Source organism: Galeopterus variegatus, unplaced genomic scaffold (genome assembly GCF_000696425.1).
Source record: "Galeopterus variegatus unplaced genomic scaffold, G_variegatus-3.0.2 Scaffold450, whole genome shotgun sequence".
Lineage (NCBI taxonomy): Eukaryota > Metazoa > Chordata > Mammalia > Dermoptera > Cynocephalidae > Galeopterus > Galeopterus variegatus.
In genome coordinates, this window is record NW_007726561.1 from 563306 (window position 1) to 590354 (window position 27049).

Genomic DNA, 27049 nt, shown 5'->3' on the forward strand with positions numbered 1-27049 from the left:
TGGGATCCGAACCCTCGGCGGGAGCGCCGCCATGCTCTCAAGCGGCGCACTGTAGCAGTGCGCCACCGGGCCGGCCCCTCTCAGGAGTCAGTTTTTATGGAGACAGCCTGCTGCAATTCATTAAGCCCTGGGATTTTATCCTCTGCTCAAGGGCCCACCTTCTGCATCCTCAATGTGTGTGGCTCTGGGTTCTGGGCAAAGAGGGATCTGGGGTCCCCTCATCCCAAGGGACTGAATCACATATTCCCTCCTTCACGCCTTTTGCCCTGGTCAGTCCTGATTCAGTACTTTGGTCCACATTCAACAATAATAACAGTGAACTCATATAAAAGCACTTATTCTGACTCAAGTACTCTAAGCTCTTCAATTCATAAAACCATTTCATGCTCACAACACCCCTGCGAGGTTGATCCTATCCATGTCCTCATTTTGTGAATGAGGAAACTAAGGGGCAGATTAATGTACCACACAGCATAGGTGGCAGATCCAGGTTTATCCCCAGGCACTCTGGGCACAGGTCTCTGTTCTTAACATCCACTTGATGCCGTCTCTCCTTGTATGTGTCTCTGACAGCTGTGCCTCAAATTTACAAATTTACATATGCCAAATTTACATGGGCACGTGGTTTGTCCTTACATCTGAGAAGGCCCAACTCTGTACTCAGACAAGTCTTTCCTGGTCCTCAAAACACAATCCGAGCTTCCTGTACTCACTGGTCCTACTCTCTGCTTTTCCTCACGGTACTCACGATAATTTGCAACATGCCTAAAGGGGGCTTTGTCTGTTTCCCCCTTGGTCAATGTGCTCCATGAGGACAAGAAGTATATGTGCACCATCGTTCACTTATATCCCCTGTGTCTGGTGCACAGGAGGCCCGCGATAAAATTTGATTGAAAGCATGCATCAACGAAGGGATAAGGCCTTCATTAGGAAGGGAGGTTGTGCCATATTCTTCAGGCACTTAACCTCTGAAAAGTCCTTCCAGAGATCTAACCACAGTCTCTCCCACTGCAACTGTAGCTCATAATAAACACTCTGGTTCTTTTTTTTCATTTCTTTTCAGCTGTGACTCCAGACAGGATCCAAAGAGGAGTTTTACAATCTCTTCTCCAGGTTTTATGGAGACTGGCTTTACCCTTCTTTGTCAGCCTCTTAAAGCACAGTGCTCTCTGATTCTGTCCTGGCTCTGCACTCAGGCTGCTGGCAAGTTTCCCCTGGAGCTTCTTTCCTCCTATCCTGGAATCTCTCCCTTTCCAACCTCCCCCTTGAAACAAGTCCAGAACCTGGTCATCCCCCAGCCCCCTCCCCTGCCGCTGACCCCTCTCTTCCCATCACCTCTACCTGGAGTGACCCTCTTCCTTGTCTGCTAGCCCCAGTGCCAGGAACAGGAACACCAGCAGCAGGGAGAAGGTCTTCAAGGCCACCATCTTCCAAGGGTTATTTCCTGAGCTCGGAGAGAAAAGGGCCAGGATGAGGGGGCAGTGCTGTGCTGAGGGGGCAGCTGGTAGGCTTCCCACTGCTTGGGCTCCAGAGCCTGGGTGGGTCTGAAAGATGGGGAGCAGCCGAGCCCTGGGGTTTGGCTCTTTCCTAAGAAGCTGGAGAAACACCTTGGGGCATTAGATTTAGTGACTAGAAGGGACATGGAGTCTGGCCAAGAGATGAATCTGCTTTTTGTTTTTTGTTTTTTAAAGATGACCGGTAAGGGGATCTTAACCCTTGACTTGGTGTTGTCAGCACCACGCTCTCCCACGTGAGCCACGGGCCGGGCCTTTTGTTTTGTTTCTAAGTGGAGTCTGAGTGGAGTGAGAGGAGGGTGGTGGGGAAGAGATCCAGGCAGAATGAAACAGTGAAGACCTGTGTGCCCAGACCTCCTCCTTCCTTGCCCCAGTGGCTAGACATCTTAGGCATGTGGTTTGGCAAGAGTCTCCCCTTAGAATCCTCCAAAGTTGACATCAGCCAGCCTTCCTGCTTTCCAGTTGGCTGTCACCTTAGTCACCACAGCCCTCTTGCCCTGAATGAAAACCACACACACTTAACTATCTCGATTCACGCTTAACTATCTCTACTCGGGGAAGTCCTTCATGAAGTCTGACCCGCATCCTTCTTCCAAGGGCTTCTTGGCCCATTCCATCCAGTGGGTCTTCAGTAGAGATGAAGAACAATGCAGACCCTTCCTCCTAAGCCCTGAAAACCAGAGCTAGACCTAGGGCTGCATGGGCCGCAAGGCCTCATCTTCCTGCCCTTGTCACACGGGTGGTAAAGGCACCATGAGAGCTCACTTCTTATTCCTCAAACAATGCAGACCCTTCCTCCTAAGCCCTGAAAACCAGAGCTAGACCTAGGGCTGCATGGGCTGCAAGGCCTCATCTTCCTGCCCTTGTCACACGGGTGGTAAAGGCACCATGAGAGCTCACTTCTTATTCCTCGAGAGGAAGGGAATGGGAGATGCCAGGGTGCTGCTCATCTCAGGGCTGCCAAGATCCACCTCCTCTCAGGGCATCCCAGCTTCTCTCTTACCAGACTTCCTTTCTGGCTCTTCCAGGAGGACAAGAGCGGGGTGTCTTCCTCCTCCCTTCTGGAACTTTGGAGCCTGCCTCAAGAAAGTCTGTGCAGCACCTTTATATCCAGGCATCATAGACCCGCTGATTAGCCTAAAAGCATCTTATCACAGAAATGAAGGCCACAGGTCCTGCCACATTAAGTCCATTTTACACATTATAAAGTTGCCCTTTCCACCTGAACTGCACTAATTGGTGATTAACATTTGGATATCTCCAGCTGCTGTTTGGAGCCTGCACGTGGGTAGGGTACCCTAAGTATCCCCTTTTTCTTCCCCCTCCTCCCTTCTGGGCACTATTCTTCTATGCCCTATTTCCTTTACAGGTGCCCTCAGTTAGAAAGGGTACACTTGGTGAGGGCAGACTTGGGTAGAGTGGCACTAACTGGTGGAGCAGGGGGCACTCTTAGGAGGCAATAGGCTACTGCTGGGTGGGAGAGGGTGGGATCACGGTGGTCTGAATCCCAGCTTTGGATGGGGGCCCATCGCTTTGGTGATGTGGCAGTGCCCCCGTCACAATACCTAGGGGGGTGTCCCAGCGGGCTGGGGAAAGGGCTGAAGAACATCGAGGGAGCATGAAGAATGGGGGTTTCCTAGTGATAGTGGGTGAACAGAACTTGCACCCAAGCTGTCGTCCTGCTTAGGGGCAAGAAAGAGTGAGGAAAAGAGGCATATTAACACCTGGGGAAGTCAGAGGAAGGTGGGGTAGCTACAACTCTGTTGTAAAGATTGATGAGATCCCAGTGCCTCTCTTCAAATGCACTCTACTCTCCTACAGGAGAGAAGGATGTATTCCCAGCTCCTCCGTCAGAGTGGGGACCCCTGAGGCATTGCTGTGTGTCTCTGTAAGACTGGAGGACTCTCCTGGGCAGGGGCTTTGTTTCCCTCATCAGAGTGGGGGCTCTTTGAGAGGAGGGATGAGAGCCAGGGCTGTGTCCTGTCAGCACAGGGAGGCTTCCTGAGGCTAAGGGCTGTGTCTCCCCCCTCAGACTGGCATGCTGCCTTTGCCTTCCTCCAAGTACCAAGCACATAGCTCTGTCCACAGGGGCTCTCAGTCTAGAACGGACAGGACACAGACTGCATTTTTGGCAGATCCCCAAGCACCCTTCCCAGGCTCCCCCTTCTCCACTCTCCATGAGTACCTGGAACTATAAAAGGCCAAGCTCACACTCTGTCTATTAGCTCCAGGGCCTAATAAAGGCCACTTTCATTTCCAGGTGAACTCCCCAGCCTGGGAGCAGCTCCAGCATGAAATTAAGTGCGTGTGTGGGCGAGAGGTACCTGGACTAGGAGGTACCTGGACAAGGAGGCCCCCTCATCTCTGCCTCCTAGAAACCTCTCCTGCCTACCCACCCATTTCTCACCATGTAGAAAGACTTCTCCCTGGTCAAGCTCTTCAAATTCCATCTCCCAGCTACCAGCGGGCAGAGATTAGACATCAATTCAGACGTGACCTCCAAGGGGGATGTGGGCTGCTTGGGATCTTGCTTCCTGCTGAGCAGCACAGTTCATGGGCTCAGAAGAGTTTGTGTCAGAACATGGGAGCTCCTGCCCAGAGGCAGAGGGTGTTCAGAGAGGTGGACATCATTCCCTGGGATCCCTCGGTCTGGTGCCAAATGAATCAAGGAAGGTCTTGCGATGGGTTCCACAAGGCTGAGCCCCTGCCTGGTACTCTATGGGTTTGTTTTGGGGGTCGTCTGCTCGGAAGGCTAGTTGTGATTTAAGTCCCCACCACACCACACCCCCTTGGCCTCCTCCCAGTTTCCCTTTGATCTTTGACCCTCATGTCTTGTAGTGGACAGACAAGGGAGAATGTGGCTTGGGCCCTGGGAGCAGGCGGGGAGGGGGAGGTAGCTCCTGCTCAAGTCCACAAGTTCCACACTTCCCAGGAGCAATGGAGCGATATGGGTGGGGTCAGGGGAGAAGAGCAGAGAAGAAGCCAAAATCCCAGGAGGTACCCACAGAGCCCCCACAGGGCATGATGGGAGGCAGGAAAATGGAAAAGCTGACCTTGGGGAGTTTCTGGGAATTGGAAGGGCCTGCTGGACTTGATCAAAATAGTTCAATAAATCCAACTGACAGCTGGGCCGGCCCATTCATACCACAAAGAGAAGTGCTCTGGTATGCAGGGTCCTGTGCAGGTACCGGGTAGGGGCAGGGAAGGGATGGCTCTGGAGGTGGCAGAGCTCCCCGATCCCACTATGGAAAATTTCCAGCCTATGAGATATGAGGCATCAGAGAGGACACAGGAGATGGGAGGCAGGAACACACCCAACTGGCCCGAAGCCCAGGCAGGTGGAGAGTGTGTGGGGTTGGGGGTGTCTGAGGAGTTATAGATGGGGGGAAGGGTTGGTGGGTAGTACTGTTGCAAGAGAATGCATAGTCCTGCTTCCCAGCCCCTCTGGGGTCTTGAGTTGGGTCCCCTGGAATGAGAACTGGAGCAGCAGAAGAGCATTTGGGTTTGCTGGGTCTTCCAGCTCTCATGGTGACTCACCACTCCCACCACTGCCCCCACAGCCACCACAGACATTCCAGGCTCAGCTCCACAGCCGGCCAGCGTGACTCAGAAGGCTGGCTGCAGCCTCCCTGCCATGGACTCTGCTCTTAAAATTCACATGGTCTTCGAACTCCCTGGCTGATTCAGAAAGCCCCCTTCCCTCTCTGATCCCTTTTATACCAGGAGACAGATTTCTTCTTCCCTTGCAGAGGAGGAGGCAAGAGATGACATGATGCCTGACAAAAGTGGCTGAGTCACCTGGTCTACCCTGATTCCTAGAAGGACTTACTTCCAGCTTTCCTCTCCAGTCACATTACAAATGCAGTCACGGTCCCAAGTATTTTTCCCCACACCCTGCCCCAACACCACTTAGGTCAAGATAGAGGCTTTCCAGAGGGATCTTCGGGTAAGAATATACTACCTGCAGCTTTTCTAGGCCATATGCTACAAGCAATCAGTTTGGAAGTCTCCTCTCAGTTCTAACCCCAATTCCTCTTGGTGTTTTCAAAGGCTTTTGTTTGTCAGGAAAATAGCTCAAGCCCTTAGTAGTTGCTGCATAATTTATGAGAGGAGAACTGCAGTGCAGAGTTAGAACCACCGGCTGGCCATTTAGCTCAGTTGGTTAGAGCATGGAGCTGATAACACCAAAGTCCAGGGTTCGGATCCCTGTACCGGTCAGCTGCCAAAAAAAGAAGAGATACTTCCTACCTTAATGAATCCAGCTGATAAAGATGTAGGGTTAGGTTTAGGAACGTATACTTAGCAGATACATTGTGTTATATTGTATCTTGATATATTAGTCATCTTTTGCTGCATAACAAATTACTCCAAATCTTAGCAGTTTAAAACAAACAACATAGGCCACAGTCAGGCAACCCTGGACGTCTGTGTGTGGTGCGCGAGTCCCCAGCGCAGGCCAGGACGCTCGTCCTGGTGGACATGGTGGCCACCATGCAGATCCCCCTGTGGCAGTTTGAGAGGAAGCTCAACAACTCCATTGCCAAGGAGCTGAACAAGAAGTTGGCCAACAGTGTGGTGCGCGAGTCCCCAGCGCAGGCCAGGACGCTCGTCCTGGTGGACATGGTGGCCACCGTGCGGATCCCCCTGTGGCAGTTTGAGAGGAAGCTCAACAACTCCATTGCCGAGGAGCTGAACAAGAAGTTGGCCAACCAGTCCGTCTTCGCTGTGTGGTGTTCCATCCATTCCTGGACGAGATTCTGATTGGGAAGATCAAAGGCTGCAGCCGGTCTAGGGTCCTTCGATGACATTCTCATCCCTCTGGCATCGCTGCAGCAGCCAGCCGAGTTCCACAAAGCAGAGCAGGTGCGGGCATGGAGGTACGAGAGGGACGAAGGTGCACACGACCTGTATATGGACACCGGCAAGGACATCAGTCTCCTAGTGATGGACATAGTGATGGATGAGAGCTTTGTGGACACGTCCCCCATGGGCCCGGGTCGGCCAAGGCCACCTTCTCCAGTGAGAAGTTGCCAAAGAAGGAGGCTCCATGTACACCTGTGGGACCCGTCAGTGAGCCGGGCCTGAGCCTTCTCTCCTGGTGGACACCCTGACCATCTCACAGACCCTACCCCACCCCTCAGGGAGGTGTGCAGACATTGTGAAGACAGCACTCGCTGAGGCAGATACTCAGGGGGAGTCTGTGCTACCTGGAGCTGGAAGGGGTGGGGGGCCAGGAATGCCTGCCACCTTGCCCCCCAACCTCTAACCATCCTGGCCCTGCTCCTTCTCTTGGAGCTACCCCAGGAGTCCTGCTGCCCCCATGGACTTTTAGCTTTCAGTGACAGCAAAGACATTTAATAAACAGTAGCAGCTTTAGTTGGGGGGAAAAAATTAGAGTAAAACAAAAAACATTAAAAAAAAAATAGTGGGGCTGGCCGGTTAGCTCAGGTGGTTAGAGCATGGTGCTAGTAACCATTGAACCCAGGGTCCAGGGTTCAATCCCTGTACTGGCCAGCTGCCACAAAAAAATAAATAAATAAATAAAATAAAATAAAATAAACAACATTATTTCACACAGTTTCTGAGGCTCAGGAACCGAGGAGCAGGTTAGCTGGCTGGTTCTGGTTCAGGGTCTCTTGTGAGGTCATAGGCAAGCTGTTGACTGAGCTGCAGTCTTGTCTTGAAGACTTGTCTGGGGTTGTAGGATCACCTTCCAAGCTCACTCCTATGACTGTTGGCTGAAGGCTTCAGTTCCTCACCACATGGGCCTCTCCATAGGGCTGGTCACCCATGGCTTCTTCCCCAGAGTGAGGGCATAAACCCAAAATAGGAGCTGCAAGGTTTTTTAAAAGCTAATTCTGGAAGTGACATACTGCCACTTCAGCTATGTGCTATTGGTCACACTGAACTACACACAGGTGTGAATACCAAGACGTGGAGATCATTTAAGGCCACTTTGGAGGATGGCTGCCATATACATAATTGGCCCTAAAATATGTTGGCCAACATTGTTATTATTATAGAAGATGCTTAATTCATTAAATATTTCTTTTCACCACCGTAAACGTTTTATATCTATTTATCTCAGCCCCCTTCTTTAATCTCTCTGCAAGAGAAGGAACTGAGATGATTTTAGACACTAAAGACAAATAAAGCAAGTAATTTTCCTGATATTCCACAAAGATCAGCAGAGTATAGCTATAAGAATGAGTTGCATTCTGAGAGGGTAATTGCTGGTAAAGCAGCAAATTCTGCATGAGACATACTTACACTTTTAAAAAATTGTTTATTTGAACTTCAAATTTGATGGAGTATTCCGTGTTTTTAATTGCCAAGTCTGGTAACCCTACCTGGGAAGCTTTTTAAAATCCCAATGTCTCAGTGCCATTCCAAGAGACTCTGATATAACTGCTCTGGGGATTTTTAAAACCTTTTATTTTGAAATAATTTCAAACATAAAGAGGAGTTGCAAAACAATACAGAGAATGCCAACATATTCCCTACCCAGATTCACCAACTTCTAACATTTTACCACTGTTGTTACGTTGTTCTATTACCTATCTAAATATCTTCTAGACATTTGAAAGTAGATTAGGGGCTGGCCAGTTAGCTCAGTTGGTTAGAGTGTGGTTAGTTGGTTAGTTGATCAAGGGTTTGGATCCCCTTACTGGCCAGGCGCCAAAAAACAATAAGAAAGTCGATTATATATGTTTACCACTTAATACTTCCATGCATATTTCGTTAGACCAAGGATATTCACTTGTGTAACTACAGTAAATACAGATATTAAATTGAAGAAATGTAACATTGATTAGGAAGCATATAGTCCATACTCTAATCTTTTTCAATTGTCCCAATAATGTCCTTTCAGGCATTTCCCCCTCTATTATTAGAACCAATCCAGGATCATGTATTGGTTTTAACGGCCATGTCTCTTTAATGCCCCTTTAATCAGTTCCTCAGTCTTTCTATGTCTTTCATGATACGGACATTTTTTAAGAGTACAGACCGGTTGTTTTAGAGAATGTTTCTCAATTTGGATTTGTCTGATGTTTCCTTCAGATTAGATTCAGGTTATGCATCCTGGTCAGAATACTGAAAAACTAAATAAAGAAAATAAAGAAATAATTTATTAATTTTTTAAACTTTTAATTGACACAAGAATTACACATATTTATGGTGTACTGTGTGATATTTTGATACATATATACAATGTGTAATGATCAAACCAGGTTAATCAACATATCCCTCACCTCAAACATTCATCATTTCTTTGTGTTGGGAACATTTAAAATCCTTTCTTCTAACTAACTGAAGGTGTACAATAAGTTGTATTTAGTCATAATCACCCTATAGTGCTATACGAGCTCCTGTCTTGCTGTAATTTTGTATCCATTAACCAGCCTCTCACTATCTTCTCTCCTCCCTTTCCTTCTCAGCTTTTGGTAACCACTATTCTCCTCTCTACTTCTAGACAATCAACTTTCTTAGCTTCCAAGGTATGTCGTTTTCCAGAGTATTGCACCTGGAGGAACAAGATATCTATCTGCCCCTGATTCATGATAATCTTAACCACTCCATCAAGGTTTTGTTTGATTTCCCCAGTGTATAGTTATTTTTCTCCTTATCACTCATAAGCAATGTACAGGGAGACACTGTGAGACCATGCAAATACCCTGTTCCTCATCAGACTTCCCCACTAGATTTAACAGCCATGGATAATTCTTCTTTGAATCCATCTTTACCAGGATGCTGGAAAATGGCCATTTTCCAACTTACCATTTCCTTCATGGTATTGAGATTTTATAACAACACTATCCAGGTACAACTGACACACAATCAACTGCACATATTTAATTTAAAGTGCATGGTTTGATATCCTGACATATGTCTTCTTCCATGAAACCATCACTACAATCAAGATAGTGAACAGATCATCTAAGCAACAAATCAACAGAGTAACCATTACTCTTTCAGAAGGAGAGAAGAAATTTAGGGTAATTAGAGGGGGGAGGCAGCACGGAGGAGAGATGAGGAGAGATTGGACAAGCGGCATAAAGAATAAGTATGATTTGTAACAATATATATGCTAGTAATATTGATTTGATCAACATATTTCAATGTTGAAGCCCCCAAATAAGTATAATCAATTATGATTCAGTGAAAATTAAAGATTTGATCAACATATTTCAATGTTGAAGCCCCCAAATAAGTATAATCAATTATGATTCAGTAAAAATTAAAAAAAAAAAGATAGTGAAGGGTTGGCCACTTAGCTCAGTTGATTAGAGCTTGGTGCTGGTGCTGGCAACACCAAGGTCCAGGGTTCCATTCCTGTACCAGCCAGAAATACACATGTAGTTATTACCTCCAAAAGTATCCTTGAGTCCCTTTATATTCCCTCTATCTTACCATTCTCTCCTCTCCCAACCACTAATCTGTTTTCTGTCACTGTAGATTATCTTGCATTTCTAGAATTTTACATTAATCGAATCATACAGTATGTACTATTTTTTTGTTGTTGGCTTCCTTTATTCAGCATACTTATTTTGAGATTCATTTTTGTTTTTTGGTTTTTTGGTGTCTGGCCAGTATGGGGATCTGAACCCTTGACCTTGGTGTTACAACACCGAGCTCTAACCAATTGAGCTAACTGGCCAGCTCTGGAATTTTTTGATAGGCGACATTTTTCAAAACATTGGGCTCATGGAGAAATAATAAAGGAGGTCCTAGGTGGTAAAAATAATGGAAACCACTCACTTAGAGAAAGGAAGCAACATGGATCCTGCTCTGTGGTTTCCAGTGGGTTGTAAGACATGATCCCACAGTAAGAAACTCCCGTACTGATGAGGGAGAGGTTGGCTTCACCCTTAGAGGTTTCCAGTGAATACAAATGAGATGATTCAAGCTTGGGAGTTGAAAGGAGCAACGTTGAACTGTAGAATCCAAGACAGACTAGACTGGCCAGGTGTGAATCTCAGTGCTAGCTCCCTGTTGTTTACCATGCTGATCCTAAGTTTCAGCACACACCATCTCGATTTATTATGAATACATGTATAATTAATCAGACCTTTAGCTAAAGTCAAGCCACATCCGTGATTGATCAGGTTGAGTTGCAGTTAACCCTCAACTCTGGTTGCTAATGGAAGAAAAATTTCTAGTGGCATCAGATCTTGGGGCAGCGGGTGATCCAAAAATATTCTCTGTTTGGCTTGTACAGGTATTCTGGGTTAATTCACTTGAATATTTATTTGACTTTTTAATAGTTTGTTATAAAAGTGTAATAGTCTCAGTCTGGAAATCTTGAGAAATATGACTTGAGAGAGAGAGACAGGAAGACACACACACACACACACACACACACACAGAGAGAGAGAGAGAGAGAGAGAGAATCCACTAATATTCTCAAAGCCTAAGAATCCCTGTTAATGGTTTCTTTCCAGACATTTTATTTCAATTAGTTTTTATTATGAAATATTTATACTTAACAAAGATGTTATAAAACTTACATGTATAGTTTCAAGAAATAAGAAAACACTTGTGTGGCCACCACTCAGATTAACAGTGAGAACATCCCTAGTATCTTGAAAGTGCCTGTGTGTGCCCCTCTGTAATCAGCCCTCTGCTACTTCCCCAGAATTAACTACATTCTGGAATTTTGTGTTTATCATTCTATTTATTTTCTTGAAGGTTTTACCTCTTATGGATGTATCCCTAAACACCATATTATTCAGTTTTGCATATTTTTGAACTTATAAACACAATCATAATGTGCATATTCTTCAGGTCTAGGTTTTTTTGATCAACATTTTGACATTCACTCAAGTTGGTACATATTGCTGACAGTCATTCATTGTCCTTGCTCATGAGGGGACATTGCTTTACATACCCATTCCCATGTTGATGAACATTTGTATGGTTCCTAGTTTTGTTGTTATAAACAATGCTGTTGCTGTGAACATTGTTGTACGTGTTTCTGGGTACCAATCTGCAAGAGTTGCTGTAGGGTAATTTCTAGTCTTTTATGCACATGCAGTTAAAAAAAAAAAGATTCCAGTCATATGAACTATATGAACACAAATAATTTTGTGTTGAGCTTTTTTGGTAATCTTTTCCTCAAGTTTTTCTAAACGTTTTTTGAATTTAATATTTCATCAAGTGTCTATGTTAGAAATTACTTGAATATTCCCCTCTTTTTTGAGCATTTATATTGTTAACAGTTTTTTTCTTAACAGTTATAAATAACAAATCTTGTCTGTTGTTGTTTTAGATTTTGAAGGAGCTAATTTTTTTTTTCCTTTTTTAAAAATCATGATATTAGAGTGTGGTGTTATAACATCAAGGTAAAGGGTTTGGATCCCAGTACCAGCCAGCCACCAAACAAGAAAAAAACAAACAGAAAAATACATCTAGTCTTTCGGGCTGGCTGGTTAGCTCACTTGGTCAAGTGTGTTGCCTATAACACCAAGGTCAAGGGTTCAGATCCTTGTACTGGCCAGCCTCCAAGTAAAAAAAAATCATGGTAAAATATACATTACAAAATTTACAATTTTAACCATTTTAAGAGTAAAATTTAGTGGTACTAAGTACATTCACATTATTGTACAGCCATCATACTATCCATTTCAAAAACTTTTTCATCATCCCAAATAGAAACTCTGTACCTATTGGAAACATATGATATTTGTCCTTTTGTGTCTGGCTTATTTTACTTAGCATAATGTTTTCAAAATTCATCCATGTTGTAGCAGGTGTCCTTTTTAAGGCTGAATAAATTTTTGTATATAGTGGAGTTTTGGTAGAAACGTTACTTAATAGTGAAATTTCTAAGTCAAGCAGTATGAATTTTTAAAGAATCTTGTTACCTTCAAATTGTTCTCCCACACAGCCATACGGAATGTTTTATTTCACTATATTTTTGCTAGTAATGAGTATTGTAAATATTTTTAAAAACCCAACCCTCCTATCTTCATGACCTGCTTAATTCTTGTTTTAATTTAGCTTGCTATAAAAATTGGATTGCCTTCCCCTTGAGTGTTCATAGCTGTATTGATAGCTAGGACATTCAGTACGTATCTGCTGTAGAAGAGTGACTATATCGGATAGCCTGGGACTCACTGAGAAGGAAGGCTGTCTTGTGGTGACATTTTTGCTTTGGTTGACAAACAAAATAATACATCTTTATATGCTTAATGAGGTGTTAGCTACATTCCCAGAAGGAAGATCCTAAGAGAGCTCTTGGCAGGAGGTATATGTGGGTTACCCCCTTGAGATTGTCATCCTAGCTGTGTGCCATCAGAGGAGACCAGAATGGCAAAGAGATGTGGCAACTAACCCTGATGGCTGCTGATGACTATCTGAAGCCCTGAGTCGAGAAGAATTCTGAGGCTATATGACCAGACACAGGGGAAAGAGGGTGCTGATCAGTTGACATTGGGCACAGGACTATCTATCATGGGCACAGAACTAGGAAGCAATAAGCCCAGAGATGTCCCTGGTTGCTACTCTTGATGTAGACCAATTAACCATTTAAATGCCTGCATTTACTTGTATTTCGTCTGATGATTCTTATGTACTGTATGTTTTTATTTATTTTTTAAAGGCACTTACAAGCTGAATACAGTGTTTTTGTTTTTAATTTTTTTATTTGGCAGCTGGCTGGTACAGGAATCGAACCTAGACCTTGGTGTTATCAGCACCACACTCTAACCAACTGAACTAACTGGCCAGCCCCTAGAAACAGCGTTTTATCTGGTCACACCGACCATGTCTTCTCAGTATCAAAAGATACTTATTCAGTATATTTTTATTGGACACTTGTCAGCACTGTGTTAGACTCCCTGGGTGTTACATAGTCTTTGCCCTCAAGGAATTGATACATAAAATGCTAATAACAAATTTAGTTATAAGCAACATAATATACAGAAAAATGATACAAAAAAGTAAAAGTGTCTAGTGAATGCTTAGCCAGTAAATGCTGAGAGTACAAGGGCAGAGGAGCTCTGGGGTCTGAATCACCCTGAAATTCTGCTCAAATATGTAACAAGTTTCTCATTTTGGTGTGCAAAATAAATTTAAGCATCTCTGTGTCCTTTCCCTTCACCAGAAACAACAGTGTGAATGACAGCAAGTCAGTGATAGTAGCAGAGGGAGAAGGAAAAGGGAAGGAGTGAAGAGGATAGAAAGTTTGGATAGGTGTATTGATGCACAGGAGGGAAGAAATGAGTTGGGGGGCAGAGGAGCAGGGGAATACTAACAGGCGGAAGAGAAGCAGCAAAGAAAAAAGAAAAACTGTAAAGAGGGTAAAGGTACAGGGGCAGGAGGAAAGGAATTGACAGTGTCGGGAGCAGGAAGAAAAATGGAGGAACAAAAGGAGGGGGGAAGAGTAGGGGAGGGGCGAGGGGGAGGGGCGGAGAGGAAGAGGAGGGTGGGGAAGATATGGGATCAGAAACTTCATCTCAAAGCAACTTGGAAATAACTCGAATGTTTGTTTCCTACACACGTTTTAGAAATGGAGAGAAAATCATAAAAATTTATTCAATAATTTATGATAGAAATGCTGACCAAATAATTTCAGGTTATATTCAAGAGGGGAAATTAAGTTGTGTTAATAATCAGACTTAAAATTTTAGGGATGTGTATGGGTGAGGTGGGCAAATCAAAACTCTTTCTAGATTGTTATTTCATGAAAATCAGAAATCACTTTTAGAATTGTGTCTCAGTTTAGTCAAACAACCAGTTTTTTAAAAAATAACATGCTGAGTTATTTTTACAGAAATAACAGGTTGGGTCCCTTTTCTCTGTAAAACTGGTTTGTATATGAAGACAGATTAAAGTGGTTTTCATGAAATTTTTGGTAATAAAATACTAGTGAAATAAAATATGTATTAATTTTTTAAACTTAAAAGATTAGAAAACCACAGCAGTGGTCTCCCTTAAGAACTCTGGAATATTTGAGGCAGCTCCTGGGGGGGAAAAAAAAGCCTAACTAGAAACAGGACTGAAATTAATTAATCTTATCATAAGGAATAAGAAAACCACAGCAGTGGTCTCCCTTAAGAACTCTGGAATATTTGAGGCAGCTCCTGGGGGGGGAAAAAAAGCCTAACTAGAAACAGGACTGAAATTAATTAATCTTATCATAAGGAATAATTTTTTTTTCTTTTTGTTTTACTAACATTTTAAAAAAGCAAACAAAAACAATTTGCTTTTCAGCTAGAAAAATTCTTTCAGTCTTAAAGCGTAGCTAAAATTGAATTAACTTCATGCAATTTGACATTCTGATTCATTTTGAATTAAAGTAATTTAAATACTCAGAAGATATGTAGATTTCAAGCGCAAAATTGTCTTATTACTATTTCCACCTTAAATAATATTTAGATATGGATTCCCTCTCCTTTGTTATTTTTTACAATTTGTTTTATTTTGAACAATAAAGGGGGAGGTGGAAATATTTTCTTATCTTTTCTTGAATATTTTCTAATTATAATTTTCTTATTTCTTTCTATTTTCTTATTTTTTCTTGAATTGTACAATTTTTCCCCAAATGAACGAGTGATCTATTTTGCATTTTGTGCTGTAGGAGCTAAACAAAATTGTTCACTAACTTTTAAACAAACGATTTTGTAGTTTAAAAAAATACAAAAGACAATAATAGTGGAGTGTAAAAAATGTTATTGATCATTTCTTTTACATATGTCAATAGGAGCTGGGTGTTAAAATCTACTAACAAAATTAATTTGGAAACATCCATTTTTTAAAAGTTAATAAAATAAATGGTTCCCTTTTTTACCTAAAAGTTTCTACATTGCAAACCTGAGCCAAAACAAAAAATTGAAAGATTTTGTCACACAAACTTTTGACCCACAGAAAAACAAATAATTGTCCTCAAAGTTCTTTTTTCTCTTTGAGTCCCCTTTATCTCTGGAATAAATACATTTCTTTTTAAGGTTTTAAACACTGAACACTTTTGAATGAATGATAATTTGAAGAAGGAAAATTTTCTTTTCTGCTTATAGTTTTCCTATATTTTATGAGATATCCTAAACACATAATTTTCCTTATTTATTTGGCAGGAGAAAATGCTGCCTGTGCTTTTAAACTGGGACTAATTTACACTTTCTCAAAGTTTATAGGCATTTAAAAGAACCACACTAAGACTTTAAGTTGCAGTAAGAAACAAAACATTTCAAGGCAGTAACAATGAAAAAACAAGCAAACAACAACCAATAAATAAAGCAAAAAACCATACAAGCAAAAAACAAACTCCTCCAAAAACTTTGAAGTCAAAGCAGCCATATGTCAGGAAATGTGAATTTTTCTCTTTCTGTATTTCATAGCCACCATAATTTTATTTCAGAATTATTATTCATTAAAAAATAAAAATTCTATTTTAATATATTTCCCTCCTAACTGCTTTCTAATTTTTTGTCCTTTCTTTTGCAAAACATGCTAAATTTAAAAATAGAAAAGTCACAGATACATGTCAGATTTAAAATGCAATATATGCTGAGAATTTATCCAAGTTAAGCCAAAAGAGAAAAAAGTTATATGCCCCAATATATCTATTCAGCACTATTTACAAAAATAAAAAATTTGATGTAACATATATCTAAAAAAAAAAATTATTGATTTACATACATCTACTGAAGTGGATAAAAATGATAACTATGAAAACTTTGAAGCAGTGTGGGAAAATGCTTATGTTACAACAGTAAGTGAAAAATTAAGATATAAAAATCAGATGATAAAATAGAAAACAAATGGGCAAATGCTGGATAGAAACATTTAAAAATGAAATTAATTTTGTACGACAATGGTGGAATTGTTCACTTTTTAATCTTCTATTTCCAATTTTTAAAAAAGTTACTTTATTCTCCTTAAATTTTTTTCCTCTCTGCACACACTTGTATGCTCACATGGAGGGAAAATGGATCAGAATACCATCTTTAAAATGGAGTCAAGTTTCAGTGTTTCTGAATTCAGAGGGAAATTGAATTCCATAAGTAGACCAAACATTTCTCCAGGAAAAATAGAGGAGGAGGAGGAAGAGAAGAAGAGGAAGAAGTATGATAGTAAGTATAATAATATTAATAATAATAGCTATTATTATTAAAGGACAATTTGTCCTGCAGCTGTATTTTTAACTCTTACACAAACTAAATTTAGTTCTGCATTGAAGATTCATCTTTCCCAAAGGAGTGTAGAAAAAAAAAAATTGAAAATACCTTTGTTAGTTGTTAAAAAAAAAAAAAAAAAAGGGAAGATGAAAAATTATGGTACCCTACGTCTGCCCATTCTTATCTGTAATCTAGGAATGTTAGTCTTGACAAGAAATAACCCTTCTTTCAGGTTAATTTTAGTGCTGGGCTCCCTCAGAGGGGAGAGATGAACCACCAATCAACATAATTTAGTCCCTCCACTGAGCCTAAAATAGCCAGGTCACTGAGGCAAAACTGATTTGGGGGCTAAAAAGATCTGTATCTCACCCCAGTTGTCTCCTGTCTTGTGTTCTTGAAGCCTTTGCAGACTCTGACTATACACACAGAAGCCCTTTTTGGGGGGTGGAGAGGATTAGAATTCACTGAAACAGCTGATTTTAAAAAAAGAACTAATGAGTTTCAACTTAGCAATAATTGGTAAATTTTTAATTAAATAAAAGGATTTTTAAATAGCATACTGTTTAAGTAAATATATATTTTCTCCTCTACGGTAATTTGAAATACATTTTAAAAACTGATTTTGGCTAACATATAGACTTCTATAACATTTTCATTTTTAAAAAATTCTTTACTTTCTTTTAGACTTCTATGATATTTTTACATGGAAAAATTAAGCTAAAAGTGAACTGAATTCAATTAGTGATTTTTAAAAAATTGTTTCCTTTTGACTCTAGGATGGTAAAAGGCGAGCTGCACTTAATAGGAATTTAGAGGTCTGGATGGAAACTGTTGTGGGATGTAACTTACTTTTGTTTTAGAAATAAAAAGAGTACTGGATATGTCCCCCAGGGAGAAAATTTGAGAGGTGCTTTTATATATTCCTAAAGATTTAAATTAAATGAAGAAAACAGCACTTAAAGTTTCTGGGAACTGGGATGCCCTTCCTAGTTACCCTCTTCCGTATGCTTCAATATAACAGAAAAGATTTAAGGAGATGGGGTTCCTATTTAGGAAAAGGCCAAGGAATACAACAGCCTTTTTGAGCCCATCTTTTAGCCCTTTCAAACACACATCAACCAAGAAAAGTCCCCGGGCAACAGACTCACACAACACACATTGTGGCCAAGATAATTTGCTTTTTTCTGGACTTTAATTTTCCTGGACTTTAATTTTGCTCTGCAGTTCGTATTAGCTTGATTTCCATTTAAAAACTGTTTACTGAGTGCCTACTATGTGGCAGGCACCATTTCCAGCTCACTGGTTTAGTTTGTTTTAAAAATCATGTTTGTGATAAAGAGCTCACTGAATATTAAGAGTCAGATACATGGGGGAGGGTCGGAGCTGTGGGGGGTGAGACACAGATGCCTCCCACCTTCTTGGACAGAAAACATTCTTTTTCTACCCAACAACTAATAGCTTAGAGTGCTTTAATTCTTGTTGCTCCATGGGAAGAAAAATATCAGAAAAACAAAAAATCAGACAAACACGTGGCTGGCTAGAACAAAACGCTGATTTGGGAGGGTGGGTTCTGAAGGTGGTGGAGGAGATAGAGAAACCGATTGGAAGTCCTCCCCCGCCCCCACGTCCCAGCCTCATTTCTTTCCAGCGCGCCGGCAAAACGGGGAGGGGACAAAGGTGCTGCGCGTTGTCTTTTAACTCCCGACTTTTTGGACGGTGTAAAACCATCCGGCAGAAGAGCCGTGAGCCGGAGACGGAGTCAGCTCACTGCCTCTGCAAGCGAAAAATAAGAATAAAAAAATTCAAGCCATTCATATCGATGTAGTCAACACGTGTTGCGGAGTCGGCCCGGGCCGCAGGCGACTGAGACAATAGGGTCGGGGACGGGGGAAGGGGAGAGTGACCCCCTTCCTCACCTGCCCTCGCATCACGCGTGCCGTCGACACAATTATTCTGCCTCCCGCAAAACCCCGAGTGAGACCCCAGCTCTCGCTGTGTTCAGAGGGACTCCGGCGGTGCTGGGGGTCGGCTCCTCTCTTGCCCCGTTGCCTGGGTGAGGGGGGCTCCAGGGTCCCTGGGCCGCGCTCTCCGCCACCCCCTGGCGCCATCCCAGCCCCCGCCGCCAGAAACTCGTTGGCCTCGCTCGCCCCTCGGCCGGAGATCCCGGGTTTGCGCGTGGAGCGCGCGTCCTGCTCTCCGCCGCGTATCCGGGACTCCAAGACGCGCGGCGAGCTGCGCCCTCCCCCTCCGCCCAGACGGGGTGCGACCGCCCACGTGTCGCCCCTTGCCCAGTCGGGTCCTTCCCTCGGGCTCCCGGAGCCGGAGGATCCGGAACGAGTTGGTCAAAGCCAAGAAAAGGGACCAGGGCGGATCCGCTTCCCCGTCCCCAGGAACGGGCGGGGGAGGGGCCGCCGCCCCCTCCCCTCAGCTCCCGCCCCTCTCTTCCCCGAGCGCCGAGCGGAAATTACCCCCTCCCCCCGCGGGGCTGACCTGGGGACGTGGGCGGGGCCTCGCGCTCTGCCCCCCGCCCTCCGCCCCTCTCCCGCCTTCCCGCCGGGATCCGAATCCCGCACCCCAAACAAAGTTCCGAGACCCGAACCCCGCGCTTGGAGAGCAGCTGTCGGTGTCCCCGGTGGAGCCGGCGCAGCGGACTCCACCTGTCTGCCCACGCATCCGGGAGGGAAAAGGGGATCATTGGGACCTCCACCCGGTCACTCCTTCCCAGAGCCCTCCCCTTCGGTTTGCTAGGGTTAGCCCCGGCTACCACCCCTCTTCCTGCTCTCCCACCCTCCCTCTCTCTCGCCTGGGGTCATCTCGGGCCGGAGCCGCGCCGTCCCCCAGAACCCCGAAACGTTATCACTGGACAGCCGAACTCCGGGTGCGAACCACCCTTTCTCCCGTGGGGATCCCGAAACACGATTTCCTGCGGATCCCTCCTTCCCACCCGCGACCCGCCGTGTTCCCAGCTTCCTGGTCCCGCGCTCGCAGAGTCCCCCGACCCTGCATCCCCGGAGGCGAGAGTGACTCGAGGGGCTGGGGCGGGGAAGGCGGAGACACCCCCTCCCCACTTAAAACCTAGGGAAAAGGCGCCTTTCTTTTTAAATCACTGGCTCGTGCGACCCCCTCCTGAAGACCCCAGAGTCCTCGGCTTCTCTTTGTCTATCTCGGCCGTTCCCCGCCTGTCAGTCGCTAGCAGTTAACCGAGGTGGGGTGGGCAACCCCGCCCCCCAAAACGAATAAAAAATAACCGTACATTTTACTCTTAAAGATAGTGGCTATTCTGGGCTCGGCCACCCTCCCCCACTTCGGACCAGGGTAGGGGGATGGGTGGGGGCGGGGCGCTTCCCTAGGGGCCAGGTTCTTGCAAAGGGGGAGGGGGCGAGTAGAGCTTCGGGGACGCTGTCCCGTCCCCTCCGCCCAGTTTACACTGGGGTGAGTTGAGAGCCCCCACCCTAAGGCGGGAGATTGTTGGATTTGGCCCGGGGGAGGGCCTAGGGGCCCTGTGGCGTCGGGGGTCTTCCCCTGCAGGGTGGGTGGGGGCCGTCACCACGTGGCTTCGCCTTTTTTTTTTTCCGCTCCATTTTTTTCAAGTCGATTTTATTTAGAGGCGGCGCCAGGGCGGCCGCGGAGAAACGTGACACACCAGCCCGCTCGGAGGGGTTTCGGACCGAAGGGAAAGAGCAACGCCGCGTCGTCTGCCTCCCAGCGCGCCGCGGGCACCTCTCCCGGGCTCTCCCCGAACTCTCCCGGGACCTCCGCGCGCCCTCAGGCCGCCCCCCGCTGCCCTGGGCTCCGGACAACTCCAGGGGTGGGGTGCAAAGAAAGTTTGCGGCTCCTGCCGCCGCCTCCCCGCCTCTAGGCCTAGGAGGCTCGCCGCCCGCCTGTTCGGCCTTGCCCGGGACCGCGTCCTGCCCCAAGACCGCCACCATGAATAAGCTTTACATCGGCAACCTCAACGAGAGCGTGACCCCCGCGGACTTGGAGAAAGTATTTGCGGAGCACAAGATCTCCTACAGCGGCCAGTTCCTGGTCAAATCCGGCTACGCCTTCGTGGACTGCCCCGACGAGCACTGGGCCATGAAGGCCATCGAAACTTTCTCCGGTAAGAGCGCAGCCACCTCCCCCCAAAAGCCACAGCGAAATCACTGAACAACGGAGACCCGCGCCTCCCTTCCCTCGCCCGCCGAGTCCTCTGTCCCCCCGGGCCTGCGGGGCTTGGCCTCGGTACCCACCCTCGGCCACCTCCTTCGGCTCCCCCCTCCCACACCGCTGCCCCCCACCGCGCCAAAATATTTGGGATTTCCTCACCCCTTCCCCCCAGCGGGAGATATGCTTGGGGTTCCCTTTGCCCTCCTCCCCTCTGACGGGGCGGGAGCCCCCACTGGCAGTGGCTGGGGCGGTGGTTTTAAGGGCACTGAGACACCCCGGGTCTGGGCGTTATTTCCACGTCCAGCCCCTCCCTACCCGCCGCTGGACGGCGCCCCAGCTCGAGCACCCCCAGCTCCCCTCCCTCAGCCCTAGGCCTTTCCAGGCGTGGAAGGGGTCCCCGCAGTGTCTCCAGCCTCCCCGCTTTCCGTGGGGACTGCAGCTCTCGGGCAGGACTTGGAGGAGCGGGGAAGGGGATCCCGCCTCCCCGCCCAGGGCCTGGGGCTTGAGCCATTTTGATTTGAAAGTGGGGCGTGAGCGGGGTGGCGCGGCGGCGGCGGCGCCGGGTCGCCATGCTGCTTCCCGAGACGCCGAGGCTGGGCCAAGAGGCGCGCGCTGCGGCCGCCGGGGACCCTTCCCGCCGGGCCCCGCTCCGCTCCCCCAGGTCCTCCCCTCCAGACCAGCCCCGACAGGTGACCGCCCCGCCGCTTGAAGCCCTTCTCCCTGGCGCCACGGAAAAATAAAGTTTCGTTCTGCACACCGACCCCCTTCCCCCCACTTTCCGAGAAAAGGGGAACCCTTTCTCTCCTGTTTCCTCCTCCCCACATCTGGGAAGCCCTGTAGGCAGCGCGCCCTCACATATGCCCTCGCACCTTTCCCAAATCGAGCTCCCAGAGCGATCCACTCAACTAGCCTCAGTGATTAAACAAAACGAAAATTAAGAAAATATCATAACGACTTTATGGGTTCCACCATTCCTAGAGCAACCTTTACCCATCCGGCTGGGGAAGCCACTGCCTGGGTTCCTAGGAAGATATTAAATCCCAGTAACTCCTGAATTACCCTGGTGTCTTTCCCCTTCCTCTTCCCACCCCCCGCCCCTATTCACGCTCTCATGTTAATCTCTCTCTTTTTTTATTCTTTAGGGAAAGTAGAACTACAGGGAAAACGACTAGAGATTGAACACTCGGTCCCCAAAAAACAAAGGTAGGAAAGAGTTCTTCTCTGGGGGGCCGAGAGGCTGTGCTGAGGGGTCCATAGCGTCTCCAGTGGAAGAAACCCATTATTGGCCTTCCCACTCCCAACTCCGGATGTTGGGGGCAGGGAGGGAAGATTGGCCAAGATCTTGTAATGGGTGGTTTACAGCTTGTAAAAAAAAAAAAATATATATATATAAGTTGGGGCTGGGGTGGGCTAAAAGATGTTACTTGCAGAAATAAAGGGAAAGAAATCAATAGGGGGAAAAACCTTGTGGAGTTTGTTCAAGGTGTGGGGCCGTTTTTGTGGGGAAGCTTAAAATCTTTGAAGAGTTTAGACTCATGGCGATGGCGATTTCTGCAACTTCCTAGCAGGCCTCATTTTCTGTTTTTCTCACCCTTCCTACAGCATAATTCTTGGAGAGGGTCTCCTACTACTACCTAGGGGAAGTGGTATGAGCTTCCTGTCCCCCAAAGAATCCCCTTATGCTTGTGCCTTATTTATATTTCTGCAACAGGCAAAGCCATCCCCCCCCCCCAGACCCCTACCCGCGGTCCCTCACATCTCACATCGCCCCCCACCCCCCAACTGGATTTTCCAAAGAATATGCTTTGGTTGTACTATCCTTTTCGAGCCCCCCCACCCCCACTCCTTCAGCCCATTGTTACAAGGGGACCATCTGGGGTGAGAGCTTTGTGTTCAGGCTGTGAGCTGGGGCTCTTTGGAGGGTCTAGAACTCGGTGGATGAATGGTGTGTGTGTTTGTGTGTGTGTGTGTGTGTGTGTGTGTGTGTGTGTGTGTGTTCGTGTTCGTTCGTTCCAATGCCCTCTATCCTCTCTCTTCAGCAAAATGGGGTACTTCCATAATGCCTCCTGAAAATTCATGGTGGATTTTCAAATCTTTCATTGAACTCTGAAATCTTTGGTTGAGGTCTGGCTGGAAGGTATAAGGGCAGAGTCTTTCTACTTTCTCAAATCAGACTCTAAACATGTTGACAGTGCAGTTTTCTCTCATGTTGCTAGTTGGAAGCAGCCCCCAGAAAATCTTTGATCCTCCCTTCCCCCTCCCATTTCAACTAGAAAGTTGCTGCATTTGAGAATAGTCTCTGCCTTTTCTGGGTGGGAAGGTGGGGGCTGGATGGCTGTGCTTTTGGGGGGTTAGTTAAGGGGATCTAGAAAGTTTAGTGAGAGATAAAAATCTGTTCAGTGATTTATCTTGAGATATTTAAGTAACTTGGAACTATTGTATCTATAGATGATCAATATGGCTTGTAACTACATTTATAGAGCTTGTGATTTAACCTCAAATGCTTGAAATACTCTGTTATTGAAAAGGCAATTAGGAGTAAAGAGGCAATAAAATTGGAAGGAAGAAAAGTCTTATTTGTTATTTTGAAACATTTCCTGGAGATAGAACAAGAGAAATAAATGCACAGACACCAATAGATTTATTGAGAAGATTATGGATATTTGAGAAAGCTGAGTGTTGATGAGTGTTGATGAGAAATACCCAGAATAACTGGAATTATGAAATATGTGGACATTTTTTCTTTTGAGCTTGAGAATGGTTTAAATTTGAAAGGGAATGAAGTGAAAAGCAAGAGAAATAGAAAAATGTGATGAAATGGAACTCAAAACATTTATATTTTAATTTTCATGGTACCCTGTATTTATGGATCTTTTCCCCCAAGCCATCTGCTTGCTTTTAAGCCATTTCTAGGCTCCTTCTTGTTCCCTCCAAAATGCATTACTGAGGGCTCTTTTTTGAGTTGGAATGGGGAGGGGGTTTGTGAGAAGACTGGGTAAAAAAATCTCCCTTTCCACACCCACATTAAATTAGATCTTTTGTGTGTTCTCCCCTTCCTGAAATAATTTTGAGCCCAAACATTGAGTCAATTGTGTTTTCTTTTCTTTCTTTTTTTGGGGGGAGGGGGTGGTGGTGGTGGTGGTGGTGAGAAGGCACTTCATTTTTCTAGGATGAATCAATTTTGAAGTCTGAAGATTTAAAAAAAGAAAGCGTTTGTTTTCATGAAGTCAGTTTGCTCTGTCATTTTGTGTTCTTTGAGGAAGCATGTTGTGGTGTGTGTCTTTAGTCTGTCTGAAAAGTATTTCTTCAGTTGGGTCTGTTATTGGCTTTTTCAGTCTCATGGACACACAGAACAGGAACTAGTTAGTTAATTCTGACTAACATTCTAAGCAAAATGAACAACTGCACATGTATATTTTGTGTATATATCCTCTTGTATATATACTTGTGTATATATACTCCATATATTCAATGTATAAAATAGAAGCAAACTCTTCTTGATGTACTCAGTTAAAAATGAATTGTGACTTAAAATTTCTAAGAGATTTATGAAAATCCAACAACCTAAATGTCCCTTTTTTTGTTTTTTGGTTTTAGAGGGGGGGAAATCAGACAAAAGATGTGTTAATATTGCAGTTACCTCTGAGCAGCCCTGATTTTGAAGTATTAATATATTTTGTTCTCACTTTGAATCTACTTGATAAATATAATTTGTACCTTTCTAACAACTTGAGACCAAACACTACACATTTAAACTGAAAACAGCAATTAATTTGAATTTTTAATGAGTGACTTTAAATTTCTCTGAGATCACCTTCCCAAACCCCTTCTTAGCCAGTGCTGGAATTTGGTTTAAAAACTTGGGCTTTTTGTTGAGAATTTGTACATATTCCCTGCCAAATATGGGGACAAAGGAGAAAAACCGAAAGCATTTTTAAAACAGTTGTGGAAAGGGTTTGTGTGTGTTTTTTTCAGAGAGACCTAGGAGTAGTAGGGTAGGTAGCATCTTAGCAAGACTTGTTTACTCTGGGAAATGATTTGCTTTTTAAGGGAATTAAACTTTTGTTACACCTGCCATTGTGGTGTGCTTTTTTCTAGAAGAATGTGACCTAAAGATAGCATATTTACTGTCAACTGGTGTCATCAAAATAAAATGTGTTACTGTTAATTAGGGAAAAAAATGAAAGAGATAGATATACTGCATTTCTCTAGGTGAAATGTGTTTAAGATAAAGAGGTCTAAGTTTGGTGCTTTAGGGAAGTTAATGGTTGTTCTTTCCTCTAAGTTGACTTAAAATGAGGTGGGCTAACACTCCCCCTAAATTTTCAACTATTAAATGAAAATTAGTCTCACAACCATTTATATAAGTGTGAGGACTCTCAAAAGAGAAAGTGTTCAAACTTGATTTCTATTTTATAGTTTAATTTTCCTAAGTGAGCAGCTTTAAAAATTTCTGGGAAGGGATGTCTTGTTAAGTGGCAAAAATATTATTTTAAATTATATTTTAATTACATTTCTTCTTGAAGAAATAACTGGATCACTTAATGTTTTCAAAACAAGCTAAATTTTTTTGACTTCAGAAATGGGTTTGCATTTAGTGAAAAAACAGCTTGTAGTTAGGGGCTGAAAATGAATGAAGGAGGGTTAAAAAATAAGGGAGAGAATGGGAAGATTTTCAGGCACTTTTACTTTAATGGTGGTAATTATGGTTTAGTATCCAAATAAAAAAGAAAGTTAATAACTCATGTAAGGTGAAGGATACATGTGACCAGTGTTCAACAAGTAAGTTTAAAGTAGAAACAATTTTATGACCCTTTTAAGAAAACGTTTCTTGTTAATATTAGCTTAGATTTTCTTCAGCTTTAAATAAGTGAGAAAATGGTTGAACCTTAAATATTTCTTCATTGTTTGGAAGAGAAGCAGAAATTGGGGTTCATTCTCCCCATTCTAATTTCCACTTAGAAATTAAGCTTTATAAATTCATAAATTTAGTTTTCTTTACTGCTGTGGAGGAATCCTTAACTGTTACTATTTGGTGGCCAGTATTTCAAGATGAGACTTAACTAAGGGCAGTGGTATTTGACTGTCCCTTGGAAGAGTTGTAGGTTTCCAGAACCCCTCATTTGCTGACCCAAATTAGAAAGATGAAATTTTACTGTAATGGTTTCTCAGGTGGAGAACTTTTTGTTAAAGGGGAAGAATTACAATTTCCATTACTAACTTATTCAAAGTATAGTTAACTGTTCCAAATGTAAAGTTTTAATAGCACAGCTTTTGGTAGAAAAAGCAAAACATTCTTACAATTATGTTTCAGACATGCAATACATGACATTAGCAGTTGGAAGAATCTTGATTCAAAGGTTCTGAGCTTCTAATCTTTTAAAATTACTTTAATATATATCATTTGAATCTATTTTATGTGTGTGGGTTCTTTTAAGGCTTATTTTTTAAGAGTTTATTTATTCTTTACTTTAATGTGGAACAGCCAATTGACAGAGATACCATTGAGATAGGCTAGTGAATATACAATTTTAAAACATTTTTAAAAAATTCAGAGCTGGTTTAGTAAGTGGAAAGGGGGAGACCAGCAAGTGCTATTTGTTGAAGTTTAGAGATTTTGTGTTGAGATATTTATTAGTTACACCTCTGTTGATTTTTGTGGGGGGGGGGGGCTGTAGTGATGGGGTCCTTAGAATAAATATACCAACCAAAGGCGTTTGAGGAATAGCCATTTTTTCCAGCTGTTAGAATTTAAATACAGTCTTGTTTGCTTCCCATCCTCTTAAAAGATTCTTAAAATGTGGCTAATGTCTTCCAGAAAGTGCAGCTTACATTTTGGGATGAGAGTGTTAGGGAAAGGGGAAGAAAAAAGCAGCAGGGGAGAGACTGGAGAAATCAGACGAGTTAGTCCTGGGTTGGAAATTCCAGACGTGGGGTGGGGGGTAGGGGGAGAGAGGGAGAGAGAGGGAGATGAGATATGGGGGTTGGGGTTGGGGTTGGGGTGGGTTTCCCGCTCCCTTTTTAAAGAGGAGCGGCTGGAGGCTCAAAGCTGCTCATCGGAGAGGGGGTCGGACACACCAGGTTTAGGAGAGGGGTGGTAGATTCAGCTCAGGGCAAGGCTGTTTTTTTGCTTTTGGAGTTGTTTGCCTTCCCTTCCCGTTTTCAAAGAAAAAAAGAGAGAGAGAGAGAGAAAGTAAGTCGCGGCGGCGCTGGAGGCGCTTCCTGGAGAGCTCGCGCCGGCCCGGCTGCCCTAACCCCTGCCCGCCC

At 44.3% G+C, this 27049-nt stretch overlaps 2 protein-coding genes and 1 pseudogene across 4 annotated transcripts in view; 2 read left to right on the plus strand and 1 right to left on the minus strand.

Annotated features, from left to right (window-relative positions):
• The window catches only part of GIP (gastric inhibitory polypeptide), a 5534-nt gene extending 4107 nt beyond the window's left edge, over positions 1 to 1427 (minus strand). For both annotated transcript variants that reach the window (XM_008568895.1, XM_008568893.1), the window contains exon 1: positions 1342 to 1427. In XM_008568895.1, the coding sequence (XP_008567117.1) occupies positions 1342 to 1427 (86 nt within the window). The remainder of the gene's footprint in view (positions 1 to 1341) is intronic.
• A 4566-nt stretch (positions 1428 to 5993) lies between these two features.
• Positions 5994 to 6625, plus strand: LOC103587450 (annotated as a pseudogene).
• Positions 6626 to 20267: 13642 nt separating this feature from the next.
• The window catches only part of IGF2BP1 (insulin-like growth factor 2 mRNA binding protein 1), a 40837-nt gene continuing 34055 nt past the window's right edge, over positions 20268 to 27049 (plus strand). The window contains exons 1-2 of one of the 2 annotated variants that reach the window (XM_008568897.1): positions 20268 to 20735; positions 21925 to 21985. In XM_008568897.1, the coding sequence (XP_008567119.1) occupies positions 20561 to 20735; positions 21925 to 21985 (236 nt within the window). In that variant the 5' untranslated portion in view covers positions 20268 to 20560. The remainder of the gene's footprint in view (positions 20736 to 21924; positions 21986 to 27049) is intronic. The other variant, XM_008568898.1, reaches the window with a different exon arrangement.